At 36.8% G+C, this 24,141-nt stretch overlaps 1 protein-coding gene across 1 annotated transcript; it reads left to right on the top strand.

Moving 5' to 3' along the window:
- Window positions 1-1,934: 1,934 nt before the first annotated feature.
- On the top strand, window positions 1,935-16,881 carry LOC135683306 (SH2B adapter protein 1). Its single transcript, XM_065198526.2, has 8 exons — window positions 1,935-2,915; window positions 4,582-4,683; window positions 4,940-5,046; window positions 10,518-10,597; window positions 11,031-11,135; window positions 12,324-12,434; window positions 12,636-12,844; window positions 15,115-16,881. Exons 1-8 carry the CDS (start codon window positions 2,286-2,288, stop codon window positions 15,469-15,471), a joined length of 1,701 nt encoding a protein of 566 aa, XP_065054598.1. The 5' UTR covers window positions 1,935-2,285; the 3' UTR covers window positions 15,472-16,881.
- Window positions 16,882-24,141: the final 7,260 nt, after the last annotated feature.

The following is a 24,141-nucleotide window of genomic DNA, read 5'->3' as shown; positions in this document are numbered from 1 at the left end:
GCTTGCTGCTCTATTGTCAGCTAATTAGAAGCTTCTAGAAAGTTATAATGATCGCTGAGGTAGAACTTTTTAGCACGCGTCACGTAGAGTTTAGATAGTTGCATGTTTCGCAGTGAACAAGTCGATAGAATCTCAAAAACAACATCTTGCTAAAGCTGTTAGGGAGAATTCTTAGGACATGAAAATGGAGTAGAATGATGTTTTGCTTGAAGACTGTTTTTGCTTTTGTTGATTGGGGAAAGTTGTGGAAATGTGACAATTTTTACTTGAGAAGCGTACGTAATTATGAACTGACAAACTAGTTGTTAACTAGTTGTTAACCGCATACTAATGAACTGAAGCAACGAATCGAAAAGGTCCAAAGAAACGGAGCTCGTTTTGTTATGGGAGAGTACCGTCAGAGATCTGGTGTGACATATTTATTGCAACAATTGAAATGGGACTCATTTGAATCACGTAGATTACTATTCCAACTGAAATATGTTCATAAAATGTTTACAAATCAGGTTGCTTTGGACCCTAATGTTTTATTTTCCCCTGCAACTTGTTCAATGACAAGGAACTCTAACTCATTGAAAATCGTGCCTAATTCGGAAGGGTTGATGTTGTTAGGTTTTCATTTTTTATTCAATTGTTTCTGTAATTGTTTCTACCAGACAGTATTGTGATGCAGGCAAATTCGGATACCTTTTACAACCTATGTCGAAATCACCTCAGTAAATTTTAATGTTGCAGTTGACTGAGCAGACATTTGTATGACCCAAAAGGGTTGTTAAATGTAGATGTGATGATGATGATGATGATGATGATGATAAGTGGTGTAGAGCGAGGGCGGTCAGACGGGACCTCCCTGTAAAGCCAAACCGCTATTTTGTCGGAAAACATCTAAAACTTTGGAAAAAAGCCTCCAAGGGGCTTAATAGAGCTTTTACGGTATGATATGGTCATCTATTTGTAACTACCATTTTGAGAGGAAGGATTTTAAAGCTGAATATAACGACTTCTTACGTTGTTCTGAATCAGATTGGCCATCTCTTTCAAATGCCTTTGTTAAAGTGCCTGTGTCATCATTTTCGTACTTTTGGGTTTATATATCTATTCTTATGTAAAAGGCCTGTTATTTTCATTTCCGAGGTTAGTTTTTACGTTTCTATTGGCGATTTTCTACGCCAAAATTCGCCATCTTGGTTTTCAGCATGAGTAGACAGTGACGTCACGAGAGGGACCCGATCGCCTCCTCCTTCGAGTTTTAGTATCGTAGTAAATGGGGGAAATCTAATAGGTCCAAGATAAGCGATATTTCCAGAAAAAGGAGTGGCAACGAGGATGAGATTTTTGAAGGTAGCGCTTACATTGTTACAATAACGAGTTCCTCCCATGACGTCACAAGAGAACGGCGAATGATGATAAAACGACTTGGCTAGGCCGCACTATTTTGCTTAATTTCAATATCAAAACGCTTTTATTTAAAAAAAAGTTCAGATGTACTATAAGAGCAGTGCAACGCTTCAATTAAGAAATTAAAAAATCATGTCACAGGCACTTTGAGGGGACGAATAGAAAAGTCTTCAACTCGTAATGAATGATAAAACTTAGCCTCTTGTTCTATTTCAGATATGTCTTGTTCAAATGAAAGAAAAAACGAAATTTTTCCTGCACATATTTTTGTCAGAAAATCTAAATTTTTTGCCCCTCTCACGAATTTTTCATCTACTTCACTAAATAAGATTATATTTTGCTGTTGTACAGATAAAAAATTGAAAAAATTAGCAAATATTGAAAAAAGTTGAAAAATTGCTAGAAAAACCGCCGAGAAATAAATACTTTAGATAAAGTTTTAGGCTGTTTACATAGAAAAGTATATTCTTCTGGTGTTGTTTGAGATACCTCATTGTGAGTGTCTCATTTCCATCCAAACGAGACAGGTTTAGCGGAAGTCGTTCATCAACACTCATTTGGCACTTGGTTAGGCACTAATCTACAACGCTGCCAGACAAATTTCATGCTATTTGGTCGATTTGGTGTGGTGCTTTGGGACTAAACGATCACAATTGAGGATTTGAAACATTATCATAGCGGAAACAGTCCAGTGTCTCCAAAGGATTGTGTAGATTTGTGAGTTGGCCATTGTTTTTGTCTAAACCCATTACATGTCCTTTCGGCAAAGAGGTGATCCACCACAATGGACATCCTGCCTGCTCACACTCTGTCTGATTTGTGATTGATTCTGAATAAGTTGTTGGAAAGAAATCGTTGTTCGTATCAGTGTTGGAAAAGATATCAACATGGCAGCACTGCCGAGTCGACAGAGGATGCAATGGGAAGAAATCTGTGACGATTTTGCGAAAGTCGCTGCCATCGAGTTTTCACGAAAGTGTTATCAATTTGTTGCCGATCACATTGTTGACGATGCCCCGACCTTTTTCGCAAAAACATCAAAAAGGTTTGTCGACAGATTTAGGCAAGACTATGAAACCGAATTGCAGAGAATTATGAACAGCGAGCGTCCAGTTTCACGCCAAACAGAGCAAGACGTTCCCTACCGTGATAAATCTCAAACAGACACCGGGGAAGGCAAAAGTCCTAAACAGAGTCGAGTTAGCAGAAAATTTTCGATGCGGTTGAGAAATATTTTCAAGAAGCAAGAGAATAAGGAGAATATAGAGCCTTCAGCGCAATCAAATGGTGATCACGATGTTGGCGTACTCGTGGACATATCTCCTGAGAAAGAAACCATGTCATCAACAGGAAACGATAAGACAGGAAGTGGACACGATATCATAAAAGAAGGATTTCTCCACGAACTGATCAACATTGAGAGAAATGGCGACGTGGAACTAACTTGGCAAAAATGCAGGCTGGTTTTAGCAAGAGCACCCGGTGGATATATGCTAGAGTTCTACATACCCCCAAAGGTATTCCACTCTTTAATCTCTCAAATGCTCCCCTTCAGTCAGTCTCAGAAAACGGCATTCTTTTTGCTCCGTCAATTTTTGTTGCATTACTCATTTCTTCAAAAGCAACGTGAGTCAAAAATTCCAGAAACCTGAGTTATCGTATTTGTTTAAGGGAGAATGATTGGTTTATAATTCGAATAGTTCTTTACAAGCACATGGCAGTAGGCCAAATATGGCAAGATATTTTGTATACATGGGTGTATTCATTATTCGTAAGATGGCTTCACACCAGGGGGAAGACATGTAATGCCAGCTGTCTGGAGACAATAAAAAACACCCAGCATTTACATCTTCATTTTGATAATAGGGACTAAAATTTAAACTATTTTCCAGCTGTTAACAACCAATCAACATTTAGCAATACTGCAGTGCTAGAAGTTAATAGCCAATTAATTACTGACTATTATACTTGGTTTATCAATCAAGAATATAACAAAGTTATTGGAACCAGAGAGCACAAGGGGTATGTGCCCCCTTTTTAAGAAATAATGGAAAAGTATCTACTTGCACCTTATAGAGGTGCAGCTTTTTGGACTACATCTTTCCATCCCCTCCCCCCACTTTTAAAATACTTCCTACGTCTTTTGAATAAAAAAGTTTTGTTCTTCATATTTACTCTCTTTCGCTGTATATTTATATAAAATTTGACCTGATCTTCAGCAGTATTTTCCCAACACGTTCCAAATTCTTTAGGAATTTTTTGGCTTTTTGTTTTAATAATAAGGTGATTCTACATCAAATCAAAACACTTTTGTCCAAATAGTCTCAGATGTAGACAAAATGTGGTAGGCCAATTAAAATCAATGCCAATGGCTGATTTACAAGGGCAGAATGAGTTCTACTCAAAGCTGATTCCAGTACCTTTATAAGGTCTATCAAACACCTTTAATCTGCAAAGCCTTTTCCACCTCCCTCCCCCCTTCTGGACCCCACGTACCTCTACCCCCAAAAGACCTTAGGGCATATTTGCCTTTCCAAGCCAATAAAGCAGTGCTGCCCCAAAACTCAGGATAAGAAGTAAGAGATTCTGAGAAATTGACTAATATCACATGTGTCTCAGTTAACTGTCTCAAGCTTAATGTTATCGATCTGCAGATTAACATTTTAGTGCTTTTGAAGACTAAAATCTAAAATAGTACAAATTTTTGTTGGTGAAATTACTGCTTACTGGTCTGTCGTGTTGTGCTCAAAGCTGTATACACTTGGGTGTATAACATGACACCTCTAAGTTGCACTTCAGGATTATATGCCTAATGCAATCATCAGGCAGCTGTAAAAAACAGGTGTTGGAACAGTTGCCAGTGGCCAAACAGTTGTCTTTATCCATTAGATTACTATTAGCTGCCTTTGTAATTAATGCTATTAATGTTTCTATCATTAAAATATATGTAGTTGTTATGTTTATTAGATTACAGACCGTTTCAGCCTATTTATCTTTTTGTAAAAAAATGATTGTTTGTATCAGGTGTGAAACTCCGAGTTGGTAAGAGCATTTGCCTGCCACAGAATAGATGCCTGATGATTGAGTGAAATCTCTGAGTTGCAACTTTGGACAGTTAGACTGTTCTATGCACCAAACTACAATTTAATATATATATGTGTGTGTGTGTGATTTTATCTATAGGCATCCAAACCCAGGACTGGTGTGTTCTGCTTCCTCCTGCATGAAGCCAGGCAGGCAACTGAACTGGAAATGCCAGATGCAGATAATGTGTTTATGGTCAAGGTAAGCTTTTGATTTCCTGTTAAGTAGACTCAGTGCCATTATACAATATATCTTGTGTCTTATTCATCTTCTGCAGAATATCATGCAAACATCGAGTTTTAGGTATGTGTGGAGCCATACTTGTGCGATTGCACACCTAATATTACCAGGTATGAATCATTGGACTTATGATATGATCTATGCCTTGGTTATATTTTGCTTGTATTTGTTTGTCTTAATTTTGTCATAAGATAAGAAGCGGAATGCTTTCATTTAGGCCATCAACAACAAAGAATACATGATTGCTGCAGAAGACAAAGAAGACATGAATCAGTGGTTGGACATAATTCACAGATGCATGGAAGAGGATACCTCAGCACCAAGGTAATACATAGCTAATTTATGCAATGTCTTAGGTTAGTTGTAAATTATTCAATGAATAGCTGTCAACAGGAGACTCAAAGTAATAAATTTTGCAATTGGCCTCATGACAAGGATTTGAGAAGGAAATTTTTAGTTTTGAAGGGGCTAGGCACCCAAGCATTGATTGAAACAGTACACATTATCCTCTCTTCTTTCCTTGAATGTTCCTTTTAAGAAATACCGTCTTAAAAACCCAATACTTTGCCTAATAGTAAAAAACCTACCAGTATGTTTTGATACTCAAAATAATTTAGAAACTTTTTAAAAGTTTTCAATAATATGCAAGTTCCTTTCATGTAAAATTCAAATGATTAAAAGGCTGTTTTTTAATTTGCAAGCACATTTTTAGTATCTTGGTTAACTTGTCAACATTCAGTGGTATGAGATGTTTGCCAATAATTTTGTGGCTGTTTCAATCTGCAAATTGCATTTGTGTTAATTGCCATAGTTTTTACAAATTATCTTCTGAATTAATTAGAACACAATAGTTTTAGGCAGAGCCCTAGTCCAAAAATGCTGCCAAGTTTATTGATGGTGCAATATGGATAAAAGTGCTGTCCAGGCACAGAGCTGGGTCTAGTTAATGAAAATAATTTATGCAATGAAAACATTGAAATCTTGCATGAAAAGTCCTCAGAGAAATATGCACTGAAATAAAACAGGACATTGATAAGATGGTACACAACGAGTTTAAATTTTTCAATGTGTGAACCATTGACAATTGCAGCTACTTGCATAATTATAGAGGGTTGCATAAATTACCACAAGATTCTGATAGAAAATGCGGACAGGATATTTATAAGTATTGCATAGTCCATAGATATGGCAGCATTTGTGGACTGGGGTGCAGGCTAGATATTTCTCCATGAGCAATAATGAGTAGGTGTACTCTAAACTTTCTGCCAGATCTATTAGACAGGGAATTTTTAACAACAATCGAGCAAAGTGCCTAACCTTAGTTTTTGCTCTTGATTTGGGTACTTTCAGCCTTGCTGAATATTTTAAGCCTTGGATACATTTTTGTAACACAATAGAAATCACGTGATCGATGACGTCATTTTCCCCGGTCATTAAAATTTTTAATTCTTTTTTTTGAAAAATCGCTCCAACCATCTTGTTTGGCATTGTAATAGGAGCAAAAAGTTCTAAAGAATAAACTCTATCAGACCTGCAGATAACGAGTTATTGCTATTTAAAGTTTGCATGACGTCATCAAAATGGCGGTTTTGTAGTTTTCAAGCACGTGGAATTCAAAGGCTCATGGTCATAATTTAGGTTGCTTTACCTCGATTTTGAAGTTTTTTGACCTTTGTGTTATTCGGCAACTCAATAATGTCATTTGAGCTGATATATTTGCACGCCTGGGAAACTAAGTATTGAACAAAATGCATGCAAAAGGAAAATGTTCTAATAAAAATTTTTCTTCAAAAAAGCTATACTGAAGAGAAGCTTTCGTCAGCAATGAAAGACCGTCGATTCGTCAGCATTGTCGTTCGGCAATGAACTCCAACTTTTACAGCAGCTAGAGGGTGCAATATTAAATAGCACTTACATGCCAAGCATGACTTGATACCTCTTGCATTCAATCATCACAATTACAGGCAATGTTGCAGTTATCAGAATGTCTGTCGAAGTCATTTGAAGGAAACGATGCATCTAGCTTTCTCAGATCGGAAAGTTACGGGAATGAGTGCAAGTATTGCTCGCAAGCCATATTCCAAAATTTCAAAACGAATTGTTCAATAGAGAGACAAAAATTACATCAGGACCTTTTCGATACTGCTTCATACATGGAAGTTTATACATGCGTTAACACGATTCATACTCATTGCGTGATCAGTGTAGTTCTTGGAGAGCAATTACATATCAAGGCAGCTTTGAAGTTAAACAAGTCAACGAAGAACGACAAGAAATTGTACCCAAGGCACGAATCGGCCCTCAAATCTAAGTTTCGCCCTGTTGGCATTGATCCTTTTCCCACCAGACAACTAAGATGCATCACAACTGGTAAGCAGAAGCGTGTCATAGAATATGACCATCAAGGCAACAACCTGTTCCTATGTTTCTTCAAGAAAGGGTCATTAAAGGTCCACATAGTTTCTTTCCGCCAATTGATAAAGCGAGTTTGAGTAGAGAAAGACATGTCTTCTTTTTCATCTGTTGATAGAATTTTATTGTTGTAGAATTCACTTTTTTTGTCAATGTATACAACCGTTCGAATGAACTCCCGTGCGCCATCCAAGGCTTTCTTAGCAAATTTCTAGGAAATAGCCAAGTTCTCAATATGCTGGTTTCTTAAATCGTCGATAATAAGTTTCCCAGCCCTGTAGAAGTAGGATGTGTTATCACACCCTGTGATAGCATGGAATGCTGGCAGGGAAGAACACAGTTATTTGTCGAGGCTTCTGCAAATGCTTCCAACTTTGACGAATCTCTCATGGTCATAATTGTTAAACCTGTGTGTTTATACGCCCAAATTAAAAGCACAAGAACATCAGTGTTTTTTTGAGATAAGGACTACATCTGATTCTTGCATTACTGCATGAAGCACAAGCCGAATGTCTACGTCTTTAAGAACACACGAATGCAAGAACAAAGATCTATTTCTTTAGACTCTGTATGTTTGTTCCTCTATGACAATGAAGAATACTTAAGGCATAATATCCTTTCCTTGCTTTGCACAACCCTTGCAATCCTCTTTACGGGCTACTTTAATTTTGCATAGTGATGACGAATGTAACTCCATCTTACATTTCATGGCATTTATGCAAGCCTTGCAGCATCAACTTTTTACTCGATGATGCACGGAACAGTCCGAACGTGTTGCAATAGAAAGCGGCACCGGTTTCTATATTCTAGCTCACTTCTTTATTAGAGTGGAAAAGCTTTTTGTACTTTTAATGAGCTAGACGATCGAAACTTTTTTTCTTTGTTGACTCGTTATCTTTCGAAGCTGTCTTGATATGTAATTTCTTTCCAAGAGCTACTCTGACCATGCAATGCGTATGAATCAAGTTAACGCATGTATAAACTTCCATGTATGAAGCTGTATCGAAAAGGTCCTGATGTAATTTTTGTCTCTCTATTGAACAATTCGTTTTGAAATTTTGGAATATGGCTTGCGAGCAATACTTGCACTCATTCCCGTAACTTTCCGATCTGAGAAAGCTAGATGCATCGTTTCCTTCAAATGACTTCGACAGACATTCTGATAACTGCAACATTGCCTGTAATTGTGATGATTGAGTGCAAGAGGTATCAAGTCATGCTTGGCATGTAAGTGCTATTTAATATTGCACTCTCTAGCTGCTGTAAAAGTTGGAGTTCATTGCCGAGCGACAATGCTGACGAATCGACGGTCTTTCATTGCTGACGAAAGCTTCTCTTCAGTATAGCTTTTTTGAAGAAAAATTTTTATTAGAACATTTTCCTTTTGCATGAATTTTGTTCAATACTTAGTTTCCCAGGTGTGCATATTTATCAGCTCAAATGACATTATTGAGTTGCCGAATAACACAAAGGTAAAAAAACTTCAAAATCGAGGTAAAGCAACCTAAATTATGACCATGAGCCTTTGAATTCCACGTGCTTTAAAACTACAAAACCGCCATTTTGATGACGTCATGCAAACTTTAAATAGCAATAACTCGTTATCTGCAGGTCTGATAGAGTTTATTCTTTAGAACTTTTTGCTCCTATTACAATGCCAAACAAGATGGTTGGAGCGATTTTTCAAAAAAAAGAATTAAAAATTTTAATGACCGGGGAAAATGACGTCATCGATCACGTGATTTCTATTGTGTTACAAAAATGTATCCAAGGCTTAAAATATTCAGCAAGGCTGAAAGTACCCAAATCATGAGCAAAAACTAAGGTTAGGCACTTTGCTCGATTGTTGTTAAAAATTCCCTGTCTATATGGTTTTTTGTAGAATATTGTTTTTGAAAACCTAGGAACTTGCACCTGTTACACCTACGTAACACTTACCACTTAAAATGCGTCATATATTTTCTTCAATCATCTGTCGATTAACGAAAGAGGACTTCTAGTGTAATGTGTTTGTTTTACGGTCAATTTATGCCTAGTTAGCCACGTCAATAACAAAGCGACAAGTCATTCTTATAGAAACGCTTATTCAGAAAGTAAAGATCGCTTTCACACTTTGCCACGATTGGTAATTGGTAAGATGATCTTGCAGTGTTAGACATCACACTTTTAAATACTTTGGTTGTGTTTATCAGCAAAAAGTATTGAGTCACTGGCATGACTAGTTAGTCATTGACAGTGGGCAATGCCCACAAAAGCAAGAAAATTTGCCGACAAATGACATAATTTTACCGACAAAACCGATGATTTAGCAAAACCTGGGGAGGGGTGATTGCCCCCCCCCCCACACCCTCAAAATTTCCGCCACTGGTCATTGACCTGTCAAACATTTCAAAAGCGCGTACAGCAAAAGCACAAATGTCGTACTCAGTCGTGCATATGAATGGAACAACGTGAATATGTTTTGGGCGCCATAAAAACAGAAGTCCCCTTTTCATGTTCGAGTAGACGTCTCATTACGTTTGAATTTCCTACTTCATAAACTAATGCAAGATAATTGCTACTACTTTAATTTTTATAAAAACCAAAGGCGACATTGAGTACTCTAGTTTGGGAAAACTTCAAAACTTGTTTCTTCTTAAGAGTTTTGTCCGTGTGGTGTCATAAATTGTAACATTCGGGGTCATAAATTTATTTTGTGCTAGGAGATTTTCAATCAGAATTTTGTTTGGGAGAGTTCTCGAACATTAGTAGAGGCTGACAACATTTTTGTCAAGATATTCCTCTGTCAAGTTTAATGTTATTATCTAGATTAGGGAGGCCTATTTTTCATTGTGGCTAAAGTTTTATGCAAAGCAAGCAATAACACAGATGGATATTAACGAAATTGGAAGTTCTGGTCTTTTTCAAAATTCAATTGTTTCTTTACAAAGGGAGAGTATAAACATAATTTGAATAGGGCAATAAAAAATAATTTTCACTGGGAGAGAGAGTTTTCTCCCATTATCTTCTACGCATTTTCAGGCCCAATTTGGTAAAAAATTGTGTTTTCTATCCTATTTGCCGACAAATCATCCCTATAAGGCAAAATCCTCATGTTTTAAAGAAGATTTTTAACAAAAATGTCATCAACCCCTTCGCGAACTGCTCGAATCTACGCCTATCGTTCTGATAACTCTTCTACTTATAAATGTCTTGTTTTGGAAAAGAACAACAGCGAGTCTACCAATGACGACACAGTCCCCCGTCGATACAGTCAACGTGACTTTAAATCATCACTGTATACACCCAATATGGCCGGGGGCTGACTCATCAGGAGTCTGGGATTTGATCGTCTCCTACATAAAGTCGAATAATTGTCTCATATATGATTCTGCCTATTTCAGCACTCCGAACCCCATGAACACAGCCACAAACTTTATATTCGATAGCCAGGGTCAGCACGTTCTACTTCAGTTTGAAGATGGTAATTATACAACTTTTTTCTTTAATATTTTCAGTCATTGTAACGATTTTTCAATCTCCCGTTACAACGTCAAGGGCTTTCCCATTTTACTAGCATTACCATTATTCAGGTATTAACAGTGAAATTATCCTAACTGCTTGAATTGGCCTTCGATATTCTTTCCTTTCCTTTGAATTCTGGGAACTTTTCGTCCCTATAGAAATAATGTAGTTTAGATTTCTGTCTGCCCATGAATTTCATCTTTCTATCCCTGCCCATGAAAAAATGTGATTCAGATTTCTATCTGCCCATGAATTTCATCTTTTCATCCCTGCCCATGAAAAAATGTAATTAAGATTTCTATCTGCCTATGTATTTCATCTTTTCATCCCTGCCCATGAAAAAATGTAATTCCGATTTCTTGGTAATTTCTGTTATTCTATTTATTTTGCAGATGAAAAGAGTGGACCGGGGGGTAATCGATCCAAAGTAAATCAGATACGACTGAGCCGTCGAAAAGTTTCAGAGCCGGCCATGTCTCCAAGCAGAGAAGACCAAGGTTTGTTTGTTTCGTGACAAATTTAATGTAATGGAGCAACATCTTTACAATCGACAGAAGTATGCAATGATCATTTGTAAAAGGTGAATAATTTACAAATATAATAGATTTCATGAATAATGGAAACATTTTTACAAGAAAATACTATAACAATCGTAAGATAAAAGGAAAAACTGAGAAAAAAAAATAAAGCAACCAAAGTTAAAAATGATGTAGTTCTGGATTTGTCCGTGGCTTATTTGTCATAATAATGATGATAATAGAAATAATAATAATAATAATGATGATGAAAATAATAATGATGAAAATAATAATGATGATAAATATTGATAAATATTTTAACAGGATAATAATTACAAGATTGCTTTTATTAATGTTTGTCCTGTAAAAAGAAAAGTGCTTTAAAAGAAAATACAAAGATATATATTACGATTGCAGTTAAAAAAGAGCTTCATTGTTATTAACATAAAACTCATGCGTAGATATTTTTCATAATCTTCATAAATGCAGATACATTGTCAGACGTCCTTGCCGTAGGTGGTTCATTGAAACTCTTTGCACTCATGTAGCTAGAATTCTAGCTGGTTAATACTGTTAAGAGATAAAGAAGGAATTTGATTCCATTTGGTATGTAGATGTTATGGGAATAAGGAGATTTTACCAAATGAGATCGCCGACTGTTGGCAAACTTGAATATGAAATATTTAACAAACAAAATACATATTATGGCAAAGTTTAGAAACCCAGAAATGATTTTACTATGTCTAAAGTGTGGCCTATATGACGATTCTAATGTCATAGTTCGCCGGTAGGTGTATTAGAATTTGTTCATTTGTTTAGTACTAGATTTCTTGAAAAACTACAGAACGACTCGAAAGCACATATCACGCTAAAAATATAACTATTGCAAATTACTGTTAACCGGCCGGTCATACTGTGCTCGATGCCGTAAAGGCAGTACTGTACACACTATTAGGTGTATAGAACAGGACGGTTATAAATTGCCAATCTAAGTTTCACGCTTGATGCGATCATAGGGCAACTGAACAGAAGTGTTTCTCATCATGCCCCCACAATTCTGAAAATATTTGTTAGCGCTGTCATGAAAAAAAATTCAAACGAAAGACTGGTCCATTATACTGCAGACATCAATTTTAATGTTCAATTTTGTTTTATCAAACGGTTTAGATGCATTTATGGTTGTGGCACCTCCACCTGAAGTCCCGCCTCGTCCTGAGCAGATGCCAACAACCTACAGCGGGGACAAATCTAAACTGGAGGACGGCTCAAGAAAACGAGGTAGGCCTCTTTTCTATCTTATCAAAGCATATATTCGTCAGAATCTACCACCTTGAAGAGTATGACTTTCTAAGACAGTAAGTTCACCAATGATAATAACAATAATAACCCCGATTTATCTTCCAACAAAATGACCAAGAGCAACATGGAATTCATTTCATCTCTATTGTTCTGATGGAATTTTCTTTTTCATAATTCTAGAGACAACAGGCAGTGAGTGGTGCTCATTGGCTGGTGCAAACCACCCCCTGGCCTCTTATCCATGGTTCCATGGAACACTGAGTAGAGTGATGGCTTCAATACTTGTGTTACACGGGGGTCAACAGTGGCATGGTGTTTTTCTCGTAAGGCAAAGTGAAACAAAACAGGGCGAATATGTGCTAACATTCAATCTACAAGGTCGTTCAAAGGTAACTCCAGAATTGTCATGCTTTCGAAATGGTGCTTTAACAACGTTCTCAGTGTTGTTGGCATCTGCACTTGAGATCGCAGGTTTTAGACGACTTGTCAACCATCCGGGATAGTACCCTTATATTCATCCCCAGAAACCAGCAATTGCATGTGTCTGGCACTGCTACGAAGAATAAACAAAGCAGGATTGCTCTTATGGTATTTGGGATAGCGAAGAGATACTTATTACAAACCCTCTATAAATTACAAATTTCAGGCATTATGAAATACGGACACCTCAAAATGACTCAAAACTCCTTTTATCCGTGCTCAATTCTACGCTTCACGATTTTAGGTTTATGCTACTTGCATAAAATAGGAAGTAAAACTTCTTTGATAGTTTGTATCACTAAGATTCCTTCCTTTGTTATTTGTCCGGTACTACCCAGACATTGAAACCGGTTGTAAGGCCTGGTCTACATGAACAGTTGAACCTCCATACAGCAGAGAAATTTCTGTCAGGATGACAGTCCATTACAAAGAAGTGTCCGCCGTAAAGAGGTCTGTTGCTTGGAGCCGTCTTTCATAAGGAGGTGTGCGTCGTTATGTTTTCATGGCTCAAAAAAGGCGTACACCGTACGATCGTACCCACAAATCAAGCTATCGGACGTGAAAATCACAGTAACAAACATGATTTCGTGCTGCAAAACCACATGATAATACCCAACTTTTTCAATCTGTAAAATATACGCACGCTATCAGCCAAATGTATGGGCTGTAATGTAATGCATTTGTATGCATTTTATTCTGTAAAAAAATTCCTGTTACGCATCCAAAGTATGCAGGGACTTCTTCCGTAAACATGCTAAAATGTACCCATAGGCATCTCAGGCACGGCAGTCCCTGGTTCTTTCAAAGTTGTTAAATTATTATTGAAAACCTCCACTTATATTTGTAAGCGAGGCGAAGAGTGTAAGTTATGCCTCTGAAAGGAGGCTAGTATGTACACTTAGTGAGCAAAAGTATTGCACAGGCTGAAACAGAAATGGCGGCACTGCAGCGAAATTTTTTAGCGAACCAAAATTCAAGTGGCCATAGCAAGTTTCATAAAAGTCATAAGATGACTTTTTAGTTTGAATATATTGGAAAATTTATCAAGGTTTGATGCTGATGATAAGAAATGCAAGAATATTCTTGATTTTTGCGTATTTCTAAACAATATCGACATTTGCAAAATCACAAAAATTGAGCCATGATGATTGAAGTAACTATGAAATATTTGCAATAAAAAAGTTCTTCTTTGCACCAATTTGCGAGATCTTATAAAGACTAACTCGGGAATACTTACTTTATGCTTTGGTGTCTAGAACTGCTCATTTTCCTCACTTTTGTTGGAGAATATGCTAAATGTTTTGGTCGGAAATTTTTGGAGCCGCAATGGGCCTAATCGCAGCGGCCGCTTCGTGATATGTTGCAGCAAAATTCAATCAATAAAATGTGTCACAAATCGTAAAGTCCATTTTTTCCAACCAATCGCGATGTTGTAATAGGAATAAATAATGCTGAAAATTGCATGAAACAACATTTCATCCTCTCATTTAATGAAAATACCAAAATTCCCGCGATAAACAGGTTCACTCAAGTGCCTCAGTAGCTGTAAAAGAGTAGGCTTAAAAAATGACTTAAATATGCCACTTTCCACCAAATACAAGGCCATCTATCATCGACTTGGTTTTCCAACGCCTAAATGTGATCTTTCAAATGGTTTTCTGAACTTATCATGTCTCGATTAACAGAACCTGCTACTAAACTTTTTGATAAAGTTTTAGCAAGTCTCACAAAGGTTTCAAAGCTGAAAGGCTGTCAAATAAAAAGTTAATTTTTTTTATTTTTAAAAAGGTAACTTTTTTCAACTTTTAAATTAAAAGTGCTGTCAATGGCTTGAAGTTTGGTTTGGTTGGTTATTAACTATAAAAAGACGCCTTACGGCTTCACAAAAGTGGTTTCAATATCGACTGCCTTGCTGTTGACAATGCGGTCGCCATTACTCCTTTGTCGAACCTGTGCAATACTTTTGCTCACTAAGTGTAAATATTTATTTTGTTTTACACAAGATGTTTTTTTAGTTCAACCTGATGTAAAACGAGCCTTTTACCATTTATACGATTCCCTTGTTGGGGTTGGTGCCTAAGGTAACCGCCTCCTTAACACCCCTTCTATTTTCCAGCAGGCCTGCTCCTCTTTACTCATATGGTGGTATTTACGTTTAGCTATATTTTTGCCTCCACAGCACCTGCGTCTTGGCCTAAACTCCGATGGTCAGTGCCGTGTACAGCATCTCTGGTTCACTAGTATTTTCGATATGCTCGAAAACTTCCGGAGCAACCCGATCCCCCTGGAAAATGGAGGTCCTTCTGACGTCACGCTCACAAACTTTGTCATCGCAGAGGAACCGCCCCAAGGCCGCTCTGAAAGCAGCTCAAACAACGCAAGCGTGTTCCGGCGGTCACAAAGCTATACGCCTGGTGCCATGAATCGTGTAGCTGCCCAAACGAGAATACATAACGGGTCTGTAAGGCTGACAAGGCAGAACCTGGATGCAGCATTGCCTTCTCGGGCTGTCGACAACGCTTACTCCGTAGTCTAAAAAACGGTTGTCCTTCCAAATCTGTTTGGTGTCCTTCATAAAAGTGTAAAGATGAAAGGAATCCATTCGCTATCTGTTTCCTGCGTGAAGTACCGCCAGAAAACGTCCCTGAAGTGATGATGGAACCAAAAGTTTTTAGAGCCCGAGTACTTTTGGTCCAACTTCTATAATGAGAGTATGTTTCGCCATATACTTTCCCACAAACGTCCCTTTTGGATCTCTTTTCATAGCTATACTAGATTGTAGAACACTTTCCTTGTTTTCTTTGAATTTAGAGTTTGTTTCGTAATTTTCTCAGAATTTAGAGCTCTTTCCGTATAAGAATACCAGGTGATGCAGATGAGCATACCGATGGCCTACCGCTGCCTGTTAAACTAAGTCCTTGCCCTATTCGCATAATAGACGATCCCTAGTATCCTAAGGTGTGCACATTATACAATATATGAAATTTGCAAGCCTGAGTTACCCGGCACCGGATTGTTCTTTATTTTGGGTTTATTTGTTCTTTGCCAACACACAATTGACGATAACTTTGGAGCGAAATTCACTTTGGATTTAGTTCGAAACTAAATATTGCCCATTTTACCACAAGAGTAGTTACTTTTACTCTAACCTGGCAATGGAAACCCGTGTGAGTATTTCAGATCGCCTAACAGCGTTGTGTAACTCACTCCACTACCTGGAGTGAAAGCAGATCCGGCGTGAAAGCGAATCCGGAGTGAAAGCGAATCCGGAGTGGAGGTGAGTCCGGAGTGCAAGAGAATTCGGAGTAGAAGCGAATCCGGATTGAAAGCGAATTCGGACTGAAAGCGAATCCAGAGTGAAACCGAATCCGGAGTGAAAACGAATCCGGAGTGAGACGAATCCGTAGTGAAAGCAAACCTGGAGTGACAGCAAATCCGAAGTGAGAGCAAATCCAGATTAAAATAAAAGCAAATCCGAAGTGAACCTAAGCCGACACACACCATTTGCCTTAGGCCACAATTTAAAGGTATTTACTAATGAAGATCATAAGTGTATGTAAGACGAACTGAAAATTCCATAAAGATATTTCTTTTAGAATCTTTATAGTTGAAAAATGGAGCTGAAAGAGCATTTTGTTAAAGTACCAAATTTGAACAAAAGCCGTCGAATCTATCCAAATTTACCTTTCCTGGTTTAGGAAACATAGAAAAATATATCTATTCTAACCTTTTTCCGTTAGTTAGAAACCTTAATGCGAAATAGGCTGAGAGGTATAAAAGGCTCTTAATATATTATCTTCAAGAAATGTTCCATGTTGGCTTCCTTTTCTCATTCACAATGGTTCGTTTCCACTTTCATTGTTACATATTTATTTATTTTCAAATTATAATGTTTATTTGTTATAAATGAGAAGTGGCCATTTTTATAACCATGAAATCTAACGAACGCTGTTTTTTTCTGTAGTTTGTTCTCGATTGTTCTTTTTTCGTTTTCTTGAACTTGTAAAACATTCAGATTTTATCGGCGAAACCTGCGATTATCGTCTTTAGAAAAGATCTTTGATTACTGCATATTGCACTTTATTATCATATGTTCCTACGCAGCATATTCTCATTTTCCGCGACATAAAGAATTTTAACGGTAAATTTGTATCTCATTGGCTAAAAACATGGCATTCAGAATAGAGTTCTAAAGTGATGACGTCACAAAAAAATCTATTTTAAGAATTTTTGAATTTGGTTCCCATAGCCTGAAAGAGCATCATGAAACACCTCTAAGTATGCACAATCAGTCAAATGTGTTACGAATTGGCTGAGATATGGCCACATATGTATTAGCTCTTTCCCCATCAAATCTCGGTATTTTGGTTTCTGCTCATAACTTCATGAACAGAGCGAAAAAGGTAGGTATCCTGTCGCTGTGTACGAAGAATACTGGTACTCTTAAGATGCTGTTGAAGACAGTTGTGAATACGTAGAAATAAGTAAATTTTCTTCGTACACAAAAAATCATTTATTTAGTGCAAAAATAATAGAGATGCGATGAATTTCTTCATCGACAGGTCCGTCTAGAGTCAATGATGAAATTTATCTGCCTGCTTTGTATTTTTCTCAAGCATAGACTCGGGCAAAACCCCCAGCTCGGGGAGTTGAAGTTTGCAAAGCCAGGCAGGGGAGAGCTAGAGAGGGAAACTGGTTCCTAGAAAAATGGAATCCCCTCTATAGGTTCTTAAGAGGGAACCAGTAAAACAATGAGCGCTTTACTAAAAAGAGGACGTACCTCCCTTGACTCCGGTTCGCTAACCCCTATGTTTCATGTGCTACAGTCGACGTTCTTTTGAATAATTTCTTTTCTACTGGTTATTTTTCAGTTTGGTAGGATATAACCCTGAGTTCCAGACCCCTCACTATAAGTATCGCTAGTAAGTAAGGCTCGGGCTATTTAACTATTAGATAGCTTGTCTGTGAAAGTCCTAGAAAGAGCTTTTGCATTTTGAAGTCAAACCATAAAAGGTGCGCAGTGTGGCTTTAATTTAGTGCTATTTCCATATTACCTGGACGCATTTAGGATTCAGTTTGGATTTTAGTAACTGAGTGCGTCTTTAGGTAGCTTCAAGGTAGGAGTACAGAACCCTTATATGCGAAAAAAACAATGACAAAATTGACAATAGCAATACATTTTTACCAATCAAAACTTTATTGCCGCTATATCCGTATCTTAAATTACACGATGCTAAATTACACGATGCTTTCAAATTTTCCATATTTGAAAGTATTTCATGGTGATCTTTTAGGTTATGTGGTTAAAATTCAAAAATTCTAAAAATAGGTTTTTGGTGACGTCACACTTTAGAACTCCACAACTAGCAAGCAGCAATGCTGCTCATTCAAATATCCTTTAGAGAAAGAAAATGTTAGAGTGAGCCTTTGGGTACATCCTTGAATAAAGGGATGGAGCAAGAAGCTCGAAGCAATTTCCTTCAAGAACACTACCGATCACGAAAACAGTATTGCTCATGCTACATTTCCAAAAGCCGAACTTTCGACCTTTGACTGAGCTATTTCTTTTCGCTATAAGAATCAAAATTATTGGTTCTTCTTCGGCCGCAATTTTCTTCTTTTTTCTCACTTTTCACATAAATATTCAATAATTTTTATCGTTGGACACTACACGCAGCATTTCAGTCTTCTTTGATTGTCAGTAAAGCAAAAATATCAAGCATAAATATGTTTGATCTGAAAATTTTCGTTCGCAAAAAAAAATTTATATATTGTAATTTATGCTGCACCACAGATCTGTAGTGTGCGCAATCCTGAAGGAAGATAAAAAAGGTGTCTGAAATATATGTCAGACTACACTGTTGATAGTGTAAATCTTTATCGGATATATGAATTCGATACTACCAAACTCATTCTCGTTTTTTTATATAGACCCAATTGATATGAATATATATAGATTTATATAGATAGGAATATAGACCAAATTGTTTGGCTGCTTTAGAAGAAATCTGGTTAGCAGAAAATGTCATCTTGTTAGTTCAAGTAATTTTAGTCCAAAAATGTCCGGTTCTTGGTTAGGAGTGTTTAGGTTTATATGGAGATAAGTGATTTAATGGAAAATCGAGCTTTTGTGAAGACCAAAGACGCCACATAAATATTCATGATGACTCTACTGGAACAACACAACCATTTCGAAACGAAATAGGTTGACAAAACGTGGCTCGTTACCCCACGGGGGGATTACTCCAATTATGGCCTAACAAGGGGATCCAGTCAAGCGGATGACTGAGGCCCCCTATAAGAGGTATTTGAAATATGAAATAATTGAGATATTCGGGATGAAAATATAAATATTTAGGTTTTTGAGTCTTTAAAAATGAAATAACATTGGTTCCCAGTATGAAATGTAGAATAACAAAATAACTGAATAGGTTACCTCTTTAAATGTTGTGTGAGAATTATCTACTTGATAACAGCATTGACTTTTTATACATTCCAAAAAATTACATAACAAGTTACTGTAATACCTGAACTACACGCTACTTTACATACACTACAAAGACGATACCCCGGGGAGCATCAACTCTGTCTACCCCGGGGCCATAACAAAGAGAGGAAAAAAATGCACGTTCGTAATTACAAAGACTTGAAGATATATAAGACTATTGATCTCAAGCATTGATTCAAGTGACTATTGATCTGTAGATATATTAAATGAACATTTACCGCCATATTACACCTGGGTTGTTCTTTTAATCTTTTCAATCTTTCTAGGGGTTTAAAAGGCTTTTCATACTTTACGTTAAGGAAAAATACCAATAGCATAAAATCGAACGCAAATACTTTTGGCTTGTATTATCTCAACGAAATAGACGAAAACATCAAATAAAATCATCAACATGTTTTTATCTAGTACATTGCTTTATTGAGTTATTCTTATCTTGAAAATAATGTTTCTGACCATATCTTTGATTTCAGTAGGCAATATTATGAAAATCAAGCTATAGGCAATATTATGAAAAGCCACAAACACGCAACCGCAAAGAGAATTTGGCCCACTCCAATTGTTTTTTAAACTTGATGAAAGTTTGAATCATAAAAATAAAGGCCACTGTTCATTTTAAGCCTTGGAAACATTCTGGTAGTTGACCAAAAGTCGATTTACTGGAAGCATGAAAAATGCACGGTCAGCAAAATTTCGACATTCGAATTTTTTAAATCTGATGATACCGTCAGAAAAAGCTTGTAACGTCGACGTGACTTCCGGTCTTCTGCCATAAGGTTCGCAAGGCTCAATGATTTAAACTTTAAAAGTTTCAGTTAGGCTGTTTGCTGGATGGTTATGCAAAATTCCGTCTATAAAATATCTACTCTTTAGAAACATGTAGTCAATCTGCAGCATTTATTTTGATTTCTTCTTGAGAACATCGTAAGATTTTTACTTAGTTTTAGCTTCGCATTAACATCATTTTAGAATAATTCCTTGCCATTGAATGCACCTACGACTGTAAGTGACTAGAAATAACAGAATGACTGTAGTATGAAGAATCGATTAAACAACTAAATTTACTGGTTGTTAGGGTTCTTGGCGGTTAGTAGAGCCAAAGAAGATGTCCTAAAATTCAAAGTTAAAAAATCCTTCAAGCTCATTGTCTCTTCCAGGCATGTCTATAACTGGCCCCTTCTGGTTGTACCCTCCATGCAAAGGACTTCAGACTATCAGTTTTGATACATGTATGTTTTTAGAGTTTCATTAAGTGTTTCCAAAAAGTAAGTTGGGCAAAACAATGATAAATATTTCATTAAGTGGCCTTAGATTCCCCTTAAAAGTACCAAATGATTCCACAGTTCTAAAGAGAATTAATTCTCTATTTTTACCCAAGTACGGAATCTATTTGATTTTTTATGCACCCATTCTTTATACATTTTCAATATTTGTGGCTGAAAAATTGGTTTTGAAGACTCGGTCCATTTTGTATGTGAGTCGGTTCAACTTTTCCTGATACCTGGGGAACAATGGAACATTTTTTGACAATTTCGAAATACTTTGCTTTGCTAATTTTGAAATATGAAATAATTGCAAGATATTATCTTGAAACATGAAATAACGTCATCCCCTCTTATAGGGCCTCATGACTGGATTGATATTCCTCACCGGGAAATCGACCTTTAGGGGCCCAAAAAGTTTGCATTTCTAGGGGCGGTGCCAAGAAACTCAAAGTGGTCGAGTTGATAGCTTTATAAGACTAAAAAACCATTATTCGAAAAACGCACTCAAATACTTCACTACATTTTATGCCTATGACTTTATGGGGTAATCGTTTTGCCAATGGTACATTGGAAGGACCGGTGATAAGTTGTCGGAGGCCCTAGGTGAACCTGAACCCATCCCGTAGCCTGTCCGTCCCGTTCTTTTAAGCTTGATGCTTCCATAAACGCTGCAACCAGTACCCTATATCGATGGGATAATTGTCTTTTTTTATTTCATATGTTTTCGTTGCTATTCAAGCTATTTCCGGTACAAATTTCAAGGACCTTTGCAACTACAATCACTCCCTATCTGAGATTAAGACAAACAAGTCGGTCGCTTCTACTCCTTTTTCCTTTATTCTTTTTTCACTCTATTATTTTCGTTCTCTGTGTCTCATTCTTTTTGCCAACCAGCCGATCATGTGGATGGATTTTCACGAAATTTTTAAGTTCTAGACTTTTTCAAAACTCAATTGCTTCATTACACTTTTAATTAGATTACTTAAGTTTCTTGTTTTCCCTGTTTGCTCAATATCGTTTTTTATGGCGTGTTTCTATTTATAAAAACGAGTTTAGGCAAATGGGAATGTATCCTGTTCAATCGCCTAGATAATTTATTCAAAAGGGCAATGCCAAATGTAAGAATACATAGAAAACAAATAAGTGTTTGGCTACATTGATCATTCCTCCACCAAAAATATTATAAATCAGTTTTTTATTGACCGCTTAGAAAGTTTTCCAAATTTTATAGTTTTGGGTTTTTGGTTCACACTGGACGCGTTACGGTGCGGCGCGTCATGACGCTGATCAAATATGGTTAGCATTTCGCCATCTAGGCGCACGCGGCGCGTTTTTTCAGCCACGCGTCACCGAGCGTCAAAGTTAAATTTATTTTCAAGTTAAACTAAGTTATATTAAAGTTAGATAATGGAAAAGTTGGATGATAATGGCAGCCAGAAACGTAAACAAGGGGTTTCTGATATAGGCCATTATAAAACTGCATTTTATGTACGACGACATAAATTTTAATGAATCTCCTGATTAAAGCTTCAGGACAGAATTGAGAGAATAACAACCGTGACAAAATTTTACGCAAACTGAAATTTAGAAAGTAATAAAAACAAATCATATTTATTAGTTTATGATAAGTAACGGTATTATCCATATTTTGAGTCTCTGTCAATAAAGTTGCCTCATCGATGTTCAATTCATCAATGAAGTTGAGTCATACAACACTTCAAGTGGAAGTTTCCTCTTTTTGCTCCACTTGTTTCCCGAAAAATCTTTACATTTGCTCAAACTCCTTGACAAATGGACCAAAAATATTTCCAATTTCCCTTTTACTTAATTTATTTGAATTAAAGACCTTCACCGAGTAACTCGAGAAATTTTTCTGGATTTGTCTTGAACACACGATCTTTGATTCAGTTATTTTCCTTGTCTAGTTTCAAATCTTTTGAAACTTTCGAAACGTTTATTGGATTGGCGGGTAGCGACAATAGAGTTTGAAAAGAATAACTGTTGAACTGGCTTTTTCATAGAATTGAAAATATAGCTGCACAATCGTCTTTCATTAGTCTTTCATCTGCTAGAGGACTTCATACACAAAAATTCAACACAACTGTAAATTGGTTTCTAAATACGGCAGGTTCCGAGCTAAATTTTCGGCAAAACTTCAGAATGACACAACAAATAAACACAGATATAGTTTTCTCAAACGTATATCGTTGTACGACTTGTACCACTAAGCCTTTCACAAGAGCGAAGTGTACGTGCTCACAATGCTAGCTCTAACTCTTAACTAACTGTATGTTAAACTAGGTCCTTGTACAAATAAAAGATGTAAATGTGCTAATCTTAGGTGTCTACATAAGAGGAAAAACAAGCTAGAAAAACAATAGGAATGTGTCTAGATACCTATGTATAAGCTGAGTCAATCCGTAGTGTAGTTCTTAAAATAATACTATAATAGAGGGTGGGTTTCCTTAGTGAAAGTGTTCCTACTAGTATACGCAATGCAACAAAGAGTGCGATGCAAGTTGACGCAAATAAGTATGCACAAACAAGTATGACTAACGCTGGGAGAGTGGATGAATGGGGCGAAGGAAATGCGCAAACGAGGCAGGTAAGAGCGAGGCTTAGCGCTTGGAGTAGCGGTATTACACAACTACTTATGGTCTCTGCGATACACTGGTACTGAAGCACTTAATACACTAAAGAACGATCTTGTCTTCAACAATGTGACAAATAAAAAACACCTTAAGCATAGCGGTCAAATCTGTGTGCTGATTGGTTTATTTGGTTGGGAGAAAATAATAGTGATCAGAGCTCTCAGCCAATCAAAGATTTGACAGCTATGCTAACACCTTAAAGACATATTTTCCAATCTGGCCTTTGAGTCTTCAACTCGGCATCACGAAACAATTGTCTGCTGTTGAAGCAGTGTTATAGATCGCAATCTATCTCAATTACGCTGGCTCGAAACATATATACTTCTCCACGAACCAAGAAATCTCTTCAAATAAAACTCAAACGTACGCCTGGTCTCATCATATCTCAATTTATCTACACGTCTTTCCTCAACACATTTTACGCTAACACTGCCCTACTGTACTTTTATAAACTCAATTTACATTACTCAGCTAATCAACATGTCAAATCAGTGAACATATATTTGCTTATACCGATACAAAGGTCGTACGTAGGTTTTAAATACATCACGAATATCAGTTTCCTTTACCTTGTTCACATACACATTAACAGAAGACAAGTACGTAAATATAATATCATAACAAAACAAATTAAGCTACTTCGAGTCCTCAAGTGAATAAAGCAATATATAATTAATAGAGAAAATCATGTTGTCTTTAAAAAGCAATATATCTAAGAATATAACATAACTAAATGGTTGCTATGCGCGCTGTAGAATCCCCCACACACCCCCCTCCTTGGACCG

The sequence above is a fragment of the Rhopilema esculentum genome, chromosome 7, assembly GCF_057945365.1.
Source record: "Rhopilema esculentum isolate cy_ngs chromosome 7, ASM5794536v1, whole genome shotgun sequence".
In the NCBI taxonomy this organism is placed as follows: domain Eukaryota; kingdom Metazoa; phylum Cnidaria; class Scyphozoa; order Rhizostomeae; family Rhizostomatidae; genus Rhopilema; species Rhopilema esculentum.
This window is presented reverse-complemented; position numbering and strand designations above follow the sequence as displayed.